The following is a 16,438-nucleotide window of genomic DNA, read 5'->3' on the forward strand; positions in this document are numbered from 1 at the left end:
ATATCATTCCAAAATCTTATGTAAAAAAAATCCTGATGGAATTTTGTTATTGAATTGAAAGAATTTAGATAAAAATCTGGAGGAAAAATAATCCGAAATCATATCTGATCTGATAAAGAATTACTTCTTATAAATCTGAAAACATTAGAAGTGAAATTCGTGGAATATATTGAGTAGAAGTGACCTAAATTGTCATAGACAAATTTATTCATAATTTTACCCATAGTTTTATCCAGGAGCTTATAAAAATCCTTTAGTATGTCCAAATTTTCTTAGAGTTCCGATAGTTTCATTCCCATACACGGTTAGAAAAAAGTACCTAATTTTAGGTACTTTTTTTCTCTTGCATCTCCCTCACTCTTCCCTTTGTTGTCATAAAAAGAAGAGCAAAACCACTCAACAAGGGCATTAAAGTGTGGGAACCCAACGTTGAGTAATCTCATGTTTACAAAAGTTGAGTGAAATTTACCTAACTTTTGGTTAGTTTCTATTTAAAATTAAGTAAATTTTACTTAATATTACATGAATTTTACTTAATTTCAAGAGAAAAGTACTTAATTTTGGGTTCCCGCACTGAACCCCCGATTTGAGTGAAAAGTACCTAATATTAGGTACTTTTTTCTAACCGTGTAGAGAAAGTTCGAACACAGACAAACAGACGTAACAGCTTGAACATTTTTCTGAAAAATCCATCGTCCAACTTCTCTACCATCATCTTGCGAGCATGTTACACGAACCAATGTTTCGTATGACATTGTCACCAGAAGGCGCTGGAGTGAAATGTCAAACTCGAAGGATTACGACGCTAGTGCCTCTAGTTGCGAAACGCGCAATCAATCAAATTCAAATTGATTGTTGAAGTCATGGTCGATAGTAATTTCTCTACTGTTCCTCCACCGCGGTTAGCTCTTTTTTACGGTGAAGGTTGGTACTCGGATTCTGATGGCTTTTCCGCAAACGTGACCTTTAAGTGGTCTTGTTGTGTAGGGGTTATCACGCCTATCTAGAGAGTAGGAGGTTGAGGATTCGAGTCCCTCCAAGACACGTGGATTCTTTTTCGCAAATTTCATATCAATTTGTTCATTTTGAAACATGTTCATATGCACAGTCATATTTAGCAAAAAAACGATTTTCGAGTTGCCGAATAATATGCAATTTATTGAGAAAATGGAGATTTTTTTTTCTAAAAAACGAACAGATCATATATCTTTATGGATAAAAACCAAATGGAAACCTGTTTGGGTTTGCCTGCCCATTGGAACTGTTCCGAGTCAGTGCGAATGCTCATTTTTTTTATATGGTCTCTAAAACCAAAAATTAAGCGACGGACCCGAGCAAAGCAGTGTCTGATCTGCTAGTTTTGAATGAAATAATGCCTCTGAGATCTTCTTCTTCTTCTTCTTCATGGCTCTACATTTCAACTGGAACTTGGCCTAGCTTTTCAACTTAGTATTCAATTAGCATTTCCTTGGTTATTAATTGAAGGCTTTTCTATGCCCGCCATTGCATGAGTATGTATCTTGTGTGGCAAGTACAATGGATACACTATGGCTAGGGTGTCGAGAATGTTTTCAGCTCGAAAACATCCTAGACCTGACCGAGAATCGAACTCGCCATCTCCGGATTGACAATCCTACGCCTTTACTCACAAGGCTACAGCAGACCCTCTGAGATACATTTTTAGAATACTGGTCGCTTAGATCGCAATACTGAAAAGGTGAATCACAACTGTTCCTTCCCCTACTAACAATACCCCTTCAGTAACGTCAGCAGAGATGCGAACGATCCGTCGGTCTCTATAACAATGGATGTTACACAAACATTCCTTCAAGTCTTTACGATCATCGGGCCGGCGTGTTAATGAGTAGCGTCCAGGGGTCTGCGAAGCGGCCATGTTTCTGATGCCAGCATCAAAATCATCGATTAATTTAATACGAAGGCGAAATCATAATCGTTGAAACCTGCCATTGAAAATGTATTTTGATTATCGTGATATTTTGGCGAAGTAGAGCGCTTGGTGCCCATTGAAATATGAAAATGTATTAAAGGCATCAATATTCTTGTTGAAATAGCACCTCGCATTCATACTTTCGCACAAGTTCTTGAAAAATGATGAAAAATAATTACGTCTATTTGGAAAAAATCACTTCGGAATAGTGGTTTGTTTACAAAATAGAATTGTCAGTGGGAAACCCAATTTCAATAGAACAATGGGAAACTCAAAAATGTTGGCTATTGTCAAACGTAGTGGGTAGGATGGGTCCGTCTGGTGAGACATCTGATTGGTTCGTGATGTTAGGGTTAGATGGATTGATGGTTCCATTCCTTGCATATCAAGTCCAGGGTATATGAGGACATTAAGCCAGCTTGAAGGCAATTCTTTTCCCTCCCAAATAATTTCAATCGCTTGGTGGATTTTTTCGTTTAGCCGGTCACTCTCATCTTTTGAAGATCGGCCTGCATTCCCAACGACCATACTGTTCTTTAGCTCTCGAACAACATTTCTCACTTCATCTAGTGTGCAGGGATTGACTCCAAACGAGACAGAAAACATCTCTCACTTACCATCTCTGTATACATTTACAATATGGAGCATATCGTGAAAGACTTTTTCGCAAGCTGTCATGATAGAAAACTGATTCGGGGGCTATACCTCATGATAAGTTATTTTAAAAAGCTCCAAACGCGGGAACACTTGTTCTGTTGATGCAATTCAACTTGTTTTACACAACTGTGCGAAAAAATATGGTTCTCAACACAAAATGATCGAGAACAATGCGTTTTATCATCACTTCACGGTGGCGGCTGCCTATCCGGAATTGTTTTTTCGCACTTGTATACAAGTTTTGATAAACTTGTTTACATGGCTTGTAACGATTGCAAACAGTGTTTGCCTCTTATGGATCGTTGTTCGTTATCTATTGAGAGCGATTTCTACAAACCCTGCTAGTGTGGGTGGCTCCTCTGCTTGTCCATCATCTTCAATCCTAATTCTGCTGGTGCCCTCTCTGTCCGACTATCCATTCGACAATAACTCACAATGCTTCTTCCACCTAGCAGCCATCCCTGCTCGATCGGTCAACAGATCTCCGAAGCTGTCATTGATTATGACTGGCTCCGGTGCGCTTTTCTTGACATGTTGTTGATCGTTTTGTACAACTTCTGTGCGTTGTTTCTGGCAAAGCTTCTCTCTGCCTTCGAGAGTACTTTTTCGTCATAGGGGTAACGGCTCAAACCTTGGCCCATTATGCTACGGTTGAGCACATTTATCGTTATAAATCTTTATATATTGCATTTCCAACCAGAATTATTCAACCAGCCGGCTTACATTTGGTTTTGACGCCAAATTGCAAAAACCGACGATGAATGTCCGCAATATCTCATTAAAACCAGCGAAAGTCTCGAGAGAAATGGACAAAATGTCGGCATCCTTGTCCCTATCGGGTGGATAATTTTTCAGCCCACTTGGGACGCGTGATTGTTGATTTCGAACATAGGAGAGATAAAGATGGGTTGCTGTTTATAGTACCAGTCATTTTGCTTGCGTTGAATAAAGGCAGTATGCAAACAAATAGAGAAAATCAAATCATCTTATTGAGCGTGAATTCTAATTGGTTGCATGTAAAATACTACCACACTGATTGCGAGAGTGCGTTTCAGATTCCCCCAATAGCACGCTTACCAAGGACATGCTAACGAAAATGCTATTATATGAATCATTTATTTCCCAAATATTTACCATATTGGCAAGTGAAGAAGTTTAGACAAATGAAAACTGTATTAAAAACTTTTTGATATTAACTGCTAGTTGAAATCATGGCAGTTGTGTTGCTCTCGCTCTCGCGATACTCGCAAAAAAACTTTTTTTTCCAAAACGTAAACAATGCTTTAGGTGGGGATGGTGCATAACGCACTATTGAAGAAAGCCAATTGTAAAACTTATTCTAGGAAATTCCTTGCTTTGCACTGTGCATAAACAGTTATAACTATGCCAACTACCTGATATTATTACACAATTATTCATAAATACAATTATTGGATACTTGCTTTTAACTCTGCCTGCATTGAAATTTCATGATTGGTACGTGCGTTTGATTCCACTCCTCTCTATATCGATCAGCTGTAGTGAATCCTCTCAAAACTCTCACGTGTTTCAACTTCCCGAGTTGAAAGAATACTTTTTCGGTATCATTTTACAGATCAAAATACTTTTAGCAAGCAATAATAAATCTAAATTATGATGAAGGTATTTGTCAAGTAATTTGACTTTGTAATTTGAATAATTCCCATGAAATGACGTTGAAAGTTTATCTAATGAAACATACGATCCATTATATCTTTCCATTATTAAATGAGAAAATGTTTGTAGGATTCGTGTGAAAGATGATAAAACTAAATATTCTTACACTAATTGAATCATTTATTTGCGAAATTATGAAGAAAATGGTGTATCGAACCACGAAAGATTGACGCTTGAATCGCTTTTGCTTGAATCGTGTTTGGAAGCCGTAAGGTAGGCAATTATTTTTGATATGTTCTGCGAATGAAAGCGATTATATCGTGATTCGAGAAAAGCATCATGAGGGCCCATTTACTATACATGACGTTTTAGGTTGTGGGTTGTGTCTGAGCGTTAAGGACTTTATAAATTTTAGAACCCTGCCATACATGAAGCATTACTAGAGGCTTGGTGTGGGTTGAGTTTAGCGTTATGTAATTTGCGAATGAAACCTAACCTGTTTTTACAAAAATTCTTGGCAACCTAATCGCAAGCATCGGATATTCTATCTGCAGCATTCGGTTATTTTCTCCAGTACGGGTTATTGGTGAGAATGTTTTGATTTCAGAGTTTCACCTATACTAACGTAGTGCTACAAATCGAAAGCGCATGCCACCATTTGGCTACGGGTGTCCCCAGTATTGTCCAAAAAAGTTTTGGTTTATTATGTCGCTATACCAATGGAAATTGTGAAATAAAAATGATAGCTGACATAGTGTGGTTGTTATCCATTCATCTGATGTGCGAAAGCAGGTATGTTCATTCAGAAAACTCTTTTATGGGGCAAAAGAAAAACTCTAACACAGCCAGCCTGCATAAATCAACGAAACATGGCTGCTAAAAAACCGAGTCAAAGTGATTTTTCACGCAAGATAATTGCTTTTAATAGTTTAAGAAGTGTATAAATCTAGAGTTATGAAGCAGATATATGTTTGATACACTTTTCTAAAGAAGCAGTGGGTAATATCTCCCTACAAATCGAAGTATTATCGCTGAAATATTGATTAATTTGCGTGATGAGCCAATGTTACATCCAGGGCCAACATTATCGCCGGTTACCCTACCCCAGTTTTATGCGCTGGTGGATTTTTCAGATGCCTTTATCTCATTAGGGGAAGGGGGGGCAATATGCCCTAGCTAAGCAAACACTGCGTTATTTGTAACGCTATTCATGGGTATTTTTACATTATGCATCAGTTAAACAAGATAGCTATTTGATGCCATTCAAAAATTGTCAAAAATCTTAATCATATTGATAATATTCACATTTCAAAAAAGTGGTGATATTCTGTTGCCGGAAAACTCATGAGGCAAAACGCCTTTTAGCTGGCAGCTCCTAAGGAACAAAACACCACGCGTCGGCAAATCAGCATTCTGGTATGGATAGTGCGTGGAGACGCAAGTACATTGTAGGTTAGTGCCACTAGGGCGTTTTGCCTCGCCAAAATGTTAGATGTTTCTTCAAAATGTGGAAATTTTCGGTTTTTCCGACCTTCCCATACACTATTTTGAAACTTTTTTCGCCTAACTTACATAATTTTAGATCTAGTTTTGTTACAGCCATCTTAATGGCGGTAAATATGAGGGAAACCACAAAAGGCGTTTTGCATCGGGGGGGCGTTTTGGGGCCTCTTCCCCTATATCGTTATCTGCTGTGGCGTGTAGCCTCTGTCTTTTCGTTCAAACTTTCTCCTATGAGCGAATTGTTCCGAAACGTTCTTCGGATTCCCGATTCCCGGGATATGAACATTAATTTCCCGAATTTCCCGGGAAGTGTTTTTACAGTTTTTGAGTCTTATTTACTAAATTCATGGTTCTAATTAATTATATTTTTACTAATATTTGTTCTTCGTTCTCTTAATAAAATTTCGTTTTTAAAATTTATGGAGGAAATGCCCTCTTCTAATAAACAAACCAAAATCCTTTTCATTTCACTTTATCCACATAATGATAATAAATGAAGAGTAGAGTTGCTACTGAATTGTCCGATGCAATCGTAAGGCATTTAGGAAGAGCCGGAATAAAGCAATAGTGTCTTTGAGAACGCAGATTTTTGTTCAGAGCGACATGTTTCAAATATCACTAAAGATGAAATCTCTTAATATAGATATATCTCTAAATTAATATAAAGCGGTCGTTCAAAAACAGGTTTTAGGGGAGGAGGGGGTTCAAGATTTTGTGACAGTACATATAGGGTTACTGCTCCTGGACTTAATCTCATAGCTCCGATATTGGTCCTACGAAAAACAAAGCAATGAAAAGGTATTTGATTTGTTTATTATTTTTGTGATTTTTTTCAGCAGTGAGCACGCATGTTAGCAAAAAGAAGCGACAAAATTGGTGCCGTATTTGTTTGTTTCGCGATGAGATGAATATATGTTCAGTGAGATTGAAAACGGAACAGTTCCCCTACAAGGTATACCAAAAAGCGTGACAGAGGGGGAAGGGAGTGCCTCGAAAGCTCAAAAAGTAATGGACGTTATATTTGAATCGCCCCAAAGATGAAATCTCTAAATTCTCTGGCGCAAAGGAGATAAAGCTTTTGAACATGGACAGCAAACATACTCAGAAACATTAACAATTCTATGTTTATTCTATGCCATATCCACCGAAAGTGAGTCTTCATTTTCAATTTCAGCAAAAGTCTTTCAAGTCTATGTTTTGTTTTTTTCTGTAGTCATGGGGTTAATTCGTCGGTATTTCATTTTAAAGAATTTGGGGTTTTTGTTGACCAAATATTATGAAATTTGTCCACAATATTTTTTGATATGCAAAGAATGTTTAGGCCATAATTAGTTATAAAAAAACCCTCCTGACAATAATAGAACAAACCTGCCGAAGCCGTCATTTCCCCTATTCATGTTTTCGAGAAATATCTGCGATTCATAATCGCTTTCGCATGATGAGATATGCTTTTCATAAAATTTTCCGCAGAATAACGTTTTATTGTGTCTTCTCAGACTTCTTAAAAAATGATATTTTATGCTACAATATGTAGATAAAGTATGCGGCATACTTTATTTTTTTATTCATTTTAATAAGAATAAAAGATAGATAAAGTTACCTGAAAAATAAATTGGCTAGTTTCTTACTTTTGTAATGTGTTTCAACATTGTAAACGTAGCAGCAAAATCGACTTTCATACAGTTTTAAAACGAAGTATCCTGAGCTCCAAAATTTATTTATGATAGTAATTCGGGAACTTTTGATTTTATTTCCCGTTTCCCGAGAAGTTGATTCCCGGGAAAATTGGAAGCCCTCAGAAGGTCCTCAAATCTATGACATCTGAGAGATGCCGACCGTACACCAAAAGATGATCGATTTGAGAACACGTATCACTATTTGGGTGTCTCCAGGTGTGCTTTCAAATATTTTTGCTTTAACAAATTTTGAATGCAATTACAAATTAAAAAGAACTTAATTCCCAGCAAAAAAATTGTTAAATTCTTCAAAACTCCTAATTCTGCTAATACACTTTAAAAATGAGTGCATGAGGAGAGTATATGCGTGATATCAGAATAATAAAAATCTTAGATCATGCCAAGTTGGGATCTGAACTTCTAAAATGGAAAAGTCGTTGGTCGTGAAATAAGATTAAGTTAATTCAATGACGTCTCACTTAATTTTTTTTGTGCTTTCTGGTCATATGATTCGACTCTAATTAGTCAATAACTTAACCGGGGGGGCATTGTCCAAATCAGAACAACCAACTGATTATGATTATGTGCTTGTTACAACATTCCTCATTTGTACGGAAGTGGTGCATTCTATTTGTAAAAGAGTTGCTAACGGGCATCATAAAGCCTTAGAAATTTTAAAATTGAACTCATTAAGTATGCGCTGAATGGATGTATAAAGCAAACAGTGCACTATTCCACCGAACAAACAAACTGGCCTCCGGAAGATTAGAGCGCAGGCTGCTTCCAAGAACATTTCAATTCTCCCATATAAATAACGTATAGCCATAGAGGTGCTTGCACGTACTCCTATAGAGTCTTCAGCGGTTTAGCCATCGGTTGTGTCTTCGGGGCCATCCAGGAACAAGTGTTCGACCGAAGACCGCACACACTGAGCACATTTGCCGCCGAAGAAGGGGCTATGATTATTTGCATAGACAGTCGGGAATTGGTTCGTTCCGCGATCGTACCCGCCAACATCGACTTAATTAATCGCCCCCCAAACAAGCAGGGCGGGGGCATAAACGTTTTATGTTTTACGGTTTCTAGCCGTGTGCTTGCGTCGGGGTGGGTTCAATTAAATTTTTCACGGGTATCATTTTCGTTTGGCTCCGGGAGAACAAATTTGTATACACACGAGGGCAGTACATCGGCTAGTGGAGAACATTCCAAGCAGCAACGGAACTGCCACAGCGATATCGTAAAACTCCTGTTCCGATCATTAATTATGCTTTAGCGCCTGGGAAAGCTTGGGTAATGATTCAGATTAATAATCTATAGAATATTTGCTTTCTGGTTCAGAGTAGTAATTCGTTTCGTTTTAATCTTATCTGCTTTCAGGAAGGAGACGAATAAGCTACCGGTTGCGAAGGATATCTAGCTTATTATTTCCCTACGTTGCAATTTTTCTAATTTTAAGTACAGTATGCAGAGTAACAGGTGAGTGATTTTTTTAATATAAATTGCAGTTTGTATGATATTCAATTCTATTGAATGTGTATGATGCTGTTCAAACAGGTCGGCTAGAATTTTTAGACAGTGATATTGATTACTCGTAAAATATTCTATCTTTGATTTTAAGCGATGGTAAACACGTATTTTGTCTTATCTACTACTTACTACTTCTCTTCAAGGGTGTCAGTGCCAGGGATAATAGTTCACTTACTTCACCATTCCAAAAGATGTAATAAAATATTTGTATCCTATGCAGTTACATCAGTCCTGTAGCGCAATAACCACCGTTTCACATAATTTTACCCGTACGGAGTAATCTATAGACTGTCGGGGACTTCACCAGACACACTTACTGGAAACTATCGGCCGAAACAGGACCACACGAGCCCATAAACCTTTGTTTTTGCCTTTTACAAAATCTTCGACAAGAAATACCCGCCTGATAAAAGGCGTCTCTCCCGCTGCGTTGCGTGGCTGGGGAGCCGTTTGGCCGCAAAGCAAAACCCTGAACTAAAAACAGGACAACGCCTCGTCTGGATGCAAACGAGGCAAAAAATCAAAGCCCTTTCCCGGCCATATCGCCGCCCTGCACCTATATGTATAAGGAAATAAAATTATACTGCATTATGTTTGTTACAACGCGAGTGCACTCAGCCCGTTACCGCTGTGGACTTGCCTGTTTGCATTCGCTGGTTTGGACGACCCACAAGTGTAGCAGCGCATTTTCCGAAGAAAATCCGATACCCTTCACGGTGGTAGCGTCTTCAGCGACAGCAAAGCGGACCAAATCTGAATAAAATCTGGTAATTCTTAATCGAAGTTTTCAACAATATAACAATATAATCGTAGATCTCAAGTATGTTCCCATTTCGATTGAACCTAACAAAGATAGTATAGTTCACTACGGTAAAAAAACATTCTACATTTATATTACTTGTTATAATTGTCAGGGTTGCCTAACCTTAAAACAAAATCGCCTAGTCAAACGGAATTTCAGTTTAAACGTGCATTTTGTTAGAAGAGTTGCCACTGCGCAATGGCAGTGTTCTTCTACTGTACTGGGTAAAGTAAATTATTATTGCCGGACTGGAAGTGGAAAATAATTGAAAGTTCCTACTTTTGTCGCCAACCCATTCTCCTATACGAACATTTTCCATTGTATTTTCCATGTGCACTTACATATGGAGAAAGATGCCCACAAGAACAAACGGAAACTGAGAACGAGAAGAGGTGCTTACGTTATGAAGAATTTTCCTTACTGGGATTCGTGCGATATGTGAGGTATGAACGTTACTTTGTGTGCGAGTACCGTGGAAAGCAAAACTGCATCCCAAGCACGCGCTCCTCATGAATGCGCTTTCGCCCGCCAGCGTGCACAGTTCGTCGTAGTGTCAACCTAAATGCAACAAGGATGGAAATTAATTGTGCATTAAGTGATTAATTTGCATTCGCAACGGCGTGTTGCACAAAAGTGCATCCACTGTGTACTTTCCACAACGCTTTCGTGATAGATGTAACTGCTGATTCGTTTACTGACACCCAGGTGAAGGCGGTAGTTACTGCAGTAAATGCAGCACCTGTATGATATGTTTAAAAGGGACCAACTTCTAGTGAGTCTCCTGGTCTAACTCGAACGTTTGGATTGCATTCAATGATGATGAAAATGGTCAGGAAAAATGTTACAATCAGAGATAGAAATCATACAATCCTAACAGTATAATTGTCTAATAATTACAATAACATATTGGAAACTTGAGAATAATTTTTCAGCATAATTCTTGAAAGATTTAAATTTCCATAAAAATAATGAAGTATGTTTGAGTTAATCATACGAGATTTCAAAGGAATTTGTACGGTTTCAATTTTCCACGTTTCGATTGAAGACCACAACCACTTAGGGGGACTGTTACACAAGCGAAACGTTGACAGATGGAAAAGGTGCCAGATGTAAACCATTTAGGGTTTCGATAGATAATAATAGCTGGTTGAAAGCTTCATTATCGTGATCCATGATGAGAACAAAGTAAAAATCAAATATCAAACCATCCATCTTTCATAAACAATCATAACGGGTATTACGTTTATAGACCTGTGTGCTCTATTTTCCTCCACATTGCTCGATTCCCTCCAGATCGTTGCCTCTCGATGAATCATGAAGAAGAGCTGCTGCTGCTGTTGCTGCTGAGAAAATATGTGCGGCCAGAGTCGACGAAAATCGAAAACTTTCTTCATTTTCCACTGCACCGTACCACCGCTGCTGACTGTCTGTGGGGAGCAGCAGATAGGCAAAAGTTCGGAAATGCCGAAAACACACAAAAAAATGAGGCAACATCTTTAGGCAACATAGACCAAAATCATTAAACGACGAGCTGACTTTCATTTTGGCAATTTCTTTAAACCAAGTTTCTGCGGCTGTTAACTGTAGCAAAGCACATTTTTCAAACTTTTCACCTCGAAATGGAAATCGGTCGTGGGAACCTGAAAGGGCGGATTGGAAATAGTAATCGATATATTTTATTTGGTTTGTGATGGTATGTTGTACATATAGACTGTATAGACTTTCCAACTAGAAGAATAGAATCTCGAAAAGCACTCGTGCGCGCGTTTCGATTGGTGACGATTGACGGTTGATGCTTTTCCACTGTGCCGCGCTCTTCGGGATAAACGTTCTACGTGAGTGCGCTCATTCACGTTGGAAAGTCGACATTAATCCATCTTAGACCAGGAGGTACTTTTCACTTCAGTTTTCTTCAACATTCTTACTGGAACTTGTCCTGATTTTCGATTAAATGTTCTATTAGCTCAGTTATTTATTGATGGCTTTTCTATGCCTTACATTTGCATGAATGTGCTTCTAGTGGGAACACAATGCCCAGCAGTCGAATAAGTGTCCCACATGAAAGCATCCGAGACTGGACTGAAAACCGAACTCATCATCGCCGGATTTTCTACCATATCACTCTTGTATTAGAGGCTGACTGTAGTCCACTGCCGTGATGCTGCGGAAAACAAATATGATATGGAGAAGACATGTTTAAATAACTTTTACTTAGTCTGGTACTGAGTATATCTGGTATGGTAGAGTACATCTGGTACTCTTTTGGTAATCTGGGACTGCTTTAATATGTTAAAACAGGGAGCACCTTATGGCAGCATAATTAAATTTCCATGAATAATTAGATTTTTTTCATAAAAAAAAGGAAATTACCAATAAAGAAATCAGAGTATGAGCAACAAATAAATATAAAATTTCCACAAATAATGCAAAATTTTCATAAACAATTGAGAATTTTCCACAAAACAAAAATAAATTAGCACTTTTAAAACAAAATTGCAATTATAAAGGAAGAATTTTCCTTAAAGAAATCAAAATGTTCCACGGAAAAAATACAAAATTTTTATAAATAAATCAATATCAGTAATAAAAAACTATAAAATTATCCACAACCTAAAGTTTTTTTCCATAACAAATTTAAAAATTTCCACAAAATAAATTAATAGCAATGAAAAAATAGGAAAATTTTCCATGAATTTTAAGCGCTTTATAACATTTATGGAAAAACGCTCAGTTTTATTACTTTTTCCTATTTTTTTGTGGAAATTAACATTTTTTTTTAAATTTTTTTATGGATAAAAATATTTATTTTGTGGAAAATTTTGAAATTGTTTATTGCTAATATTGATTCATTTATGAAAATTTTGTATTTTTGCCTTTCTCGTAGTCTAAGTACGAGTAAAGGCAATATATTCGCTCCAAAAACAAACTTTTTTTCGGAAGCCCGGAGACCCATCAATCGACTCAGTTCGACGAATTGAGGTGATGTCTGTGTGTGTGCGCAAAAAGTCTAGCTCATTTTTTTTGTACTTACCCTTAACTGATTTCCTCGCAACGCAACGCATTCGACGGGGAAACTTGTCCCATTATTTCCTATTGAAAATTGGCCGGATCGGACTATGGGCTTGGATGTTATGGCCAAAATACTATTTATTGTAGAAAAAGCGTGCAAAAAAGTCTAGCTCTCTTTTCGTGCACTTACTCTTAACCAACATACTCGCAACAGGTTGCATTCGACGCAGAATTATGTCCCATTGTTTCCTAAAGAAAATTGGCTAGATCGGACTATGGGCGTAGAAGTTATGGCCAAAATACTTTTTCATAAAAAAGCACATTACAAAGATAGCTCAATTTTTAGGCACTTACCCTCAACCTGGGCTTAGAAGTTATGGCCAGAATACTATTTTTATAACACACGAAAAAGGCTCTATCACCACTAGGTGGATTAATCTGGGTTTTTTTCGTGGAACATTTTGATTTCTTTATAGAAAATTCTTCTTTCATAATTGAAATTTTTGCCTTAAAAAGTTATTATATTTTTGTTTTGTGGAAAAATCTTAATTGTTTATGTAAATTTTGCATTATTTGTGGAAATTGTATTTATTGATTTCTCTATATTGGCAATTTCCTATTTTTTTATGCCAAATTTATATTTTTTTAGCATCTAATAGAAAGTTACAGTTTCGTAATTCATCGATAAAATCGGCAGTAGGATTAAAAGGTTTGTTCGGGCAGGGCCTTGTAATTTTTGAGTGTTTATGGAAGCAAAGAAAGCGTTATAAACACCTTTGAATGTATCCTTGGAAGTTTGGGGCTTTAAACTGGGGTTGAGTATTTGATTTCTGCTAGGGCTTTTCCTTACTAGACTCCACATTAGCACCCTCCTTCTCGTCAGAAGCATGTAATTGTGTTTTTCCGACGGCATCATTTGATACGGATAGTACTAATACCTTTGTTAGAATATAGAATTCGGTTTTCCGGTGTTTAGAATTTAGTTGTCCGGTACAAAGTCTGTACCGCAAATCGTCTTCCACCTGATCGTTCACCTTGCTCGCTGTGCACCTCGCCTTATTCTGCCCGTTGCCGAGACTCAATCTCTCCGAGTTTTTGTCCGACATTCTGGTTGTGTGCCCGCCCATCGCAGTCTTCCGATTTTCTCGGTGTGAACGATGGATGGTTCTCCTAACATCTGATGCTCGTGGTTTATTCTCCATGTACCGTGTTCCATCTGCACCCCGCCATAGATAGTATGCAACACTTTCCTCTTGAAAACTCAAAGTGCGCGTTGATCCTCCATGAGCATTGTCCAAGTCTGGTATCCGTAGAGGACTACCGGTCTAATAATCGACTAAAAGGTCGCCAGCTTTGTTCGCTTGGTCTAAAGAGTGTTAAGGAATCCAGGTGGTCGATTTTGGCATGCCCGATAAGATACACTAAACTCAGGGTTGTTTCAGTTGGGCATTGTATAGTGCAACATAAGCACATATTCGTCGGACGGTAAGGTGGCTACCCCAGAGATTAAGATGTATCTGTAAGTAAAACGGTTTTCTTGGTTGCTGCATCTGATGAAGCGGATGAACCACTAGCTCTGTGGAATCTGATGTCCCATTCTATGACGTTTTCTAAGTTGGCTAGAAAGAAGTGTCAACTCCTCCCTCCGTGCTAATGAGGAGAGACTGCCCATATAAGAGTGGTCCACCTTATTCTACAGTTAGGCAGACTTAGCTGAGTTAGAGCAAAGGAGCTCGAAACGATGGGGAAGTATCTGTTGTTGGTGGAGGATAGTACGCTGATCAAATTTTAGTCTGGACATAAAACTGGTTCCAGTTGCTGCACACGTGTCCTCTTACGCATTTGCTAGCTGAATTAGAGAATACGATGAAGGTGGCCCATTTCTGCGCCGCGTTGACAGCGTCTTGTGCTCTAACTCTTGTTCTACCTGAGATGTCATCTCCTTTCACAAAGATGTTTGCTAGAAGGTTTTGGATGAACCCATCTATGGCCACAGAGAAAGGACTGAGTGACATCACAGATTTACATCAAAGATGGTTAGTGAAAGCCTGTCGTTCCACATTGATGTCCTAGAGAGCAGGTAGTTGCTGGTGGAACTCGGTCCACTGAAGCGCTAAATTTTGCGACAAGGAGCCATCCCAACCTTGTACTGCTACCCGTAACAGCTGCATTCGTATCTTGGTCAAAGAGATGACTGGACCCATAATAACGCTAGGGTCTTACAGTTGAATCACGATGGAATACACCTTGCGTCTTGCACACTGCACGTTTGCAGCCAGACTGGTATAAAAAAAAACAGACCAATCATCTTTGACTACGTCCTATCCGGAGAATCGATCGCTCGAGTTTAGGACATCAGGGATCTTGGCGTTATCCTGGGTAGTGGACTGACATTCAGACTGATATTATCGCCCGAGCGTCAATTGGGCTTTATCTTCAAAATCGCCGACGAGTTCCGTGATCCGCTTTAGGGCACTTTATTGCTCCCTCGTGCGATCAATACTTGCGTGCGACGAACTTGCCACCGTACGAGGAAGATTGTCGTTTGATTGGCATCAAACCACTAAAGGTAAGACGAATAGCCGCTCAAGCCACGTTTGCTGGAAGCAAAATTGTTCAAAAGCAAGGTAGAATTCACTCTTATCCAGCGGACTTTAAATATCGAGGCTTGATTGCCCCCTTTTTGGGCACGGAAGAGCGTGTGCAAGAGGGTGTATAAGGACTATTATGGTGCCTTTCTAAAAGAAACTGACCACCGTAAATACATTTTACATGCTTATATTTATTTGGCCTCTACGGGGCCCTAGATAGAGAGGGACATACATTTGAATAGGTGTACTTGCGCTTTTGGATGGTGGTGTTCATTGGCTAGCTTGATGGATGGTGGCATGCATGCGGGGTTGTGGTCTACGGCGATTGTTGACAAGTGGGCGAGGCCGACGGAACTTGATCATGAGGCCGATGACGTTGGATGCAGTTGCTCGATTGCGGTGGTCGATAGCGAGGATTGGCCGATGCCATTGCTTGCTGGCGCGTGACTTATGACGGCGGCTAACGGCGAGGATAGGCCGACAGCGTTGCTTGCAGGTTGGTTGGTGGCGGGGTGAGTTGACGGGGTTTGGCATGCCAAACCCCGTCGACTAGATTCGAGGAGCAAAACGTGACGTGTCCGATCCCATAATTGATTGTTTGGGTCTTCAAAATGGCCGCCGGGGACCTGGTAGCTGACGACTTGGTTCGGACCCGTAGCTGGACGACGTTTCTTTCCAATCGGCTTGGCTGGTCCAGGAAAATGTGGGTGCAGAGAAGAAAGTCCTCCGGGATTTCACACAGAAGGAGACACGAAAAGGAAAGGCCCAGATCTGGACCTATTCCAGGCATTAGTACACCTATCATCATCTCTGTCTTTACTACACCGCTTATATTTAAGCTTTTCTTGCAATTTCCTCTTTTTTATATAATTCTATTTGTCATTTACAAAAACCGCATTTCTGTAGGTCTATTGTAAACTTTCCGTTCTATTAGGCGTAACGTTTTCTTGCTATTTTTAAAGAATCCAAAAGAACAAAAAACACATAATGCTATTATACACCATAATTATTCACAACTTAGAAATTTACACTTATTTTTAAGAGACACGACGCGTACCATTAAGGGCCGATGCCCACGTAGCGTTTTTTC

At 38.9% G+C, this 16,438-nt stretch overlaps 1 protein-coding gene across 2 annotated transcripts in view; it reads left to right on the forward strand.

Annotated features, from left to right (window-relative positions):
• Positions 1-16,438, forward strand: part of LOC134227984 (protein spitz-like) — a 156,326-nt gene that overhangs the window by 41,658 nt on the left and 98,230 nt on the right. For both annotated transcript variants that reach the window (XM_062709715.1, XM_062709716.1), the window contains exon 2: positions 8,797-8,895. In XM_062709715.1, the coding sequence (XP_062565699.1) occupies positions 8,797-8,895 (99 nt within the window). The remainder of the gene's footprint in view (positions 1-8,796; positions 8,896-16,438) is intronic.

The sequence above is a fragment of the Armigeres subalbatus genome, chromosome 3, assembly GCF_024139115.2.
Source record: "Armigeres subalbatus isolate Guangzhou_Male chromosome 3, GZ_Asu_2, whole genome shotgun sequence".
Taxonomy (NCBI): domain Eukaryota; kingdom Metazoa; phylum Arthropoda; class Insecta; order Diptera; family Culicidae; genus Armigeres; species Armigeres subalbatus.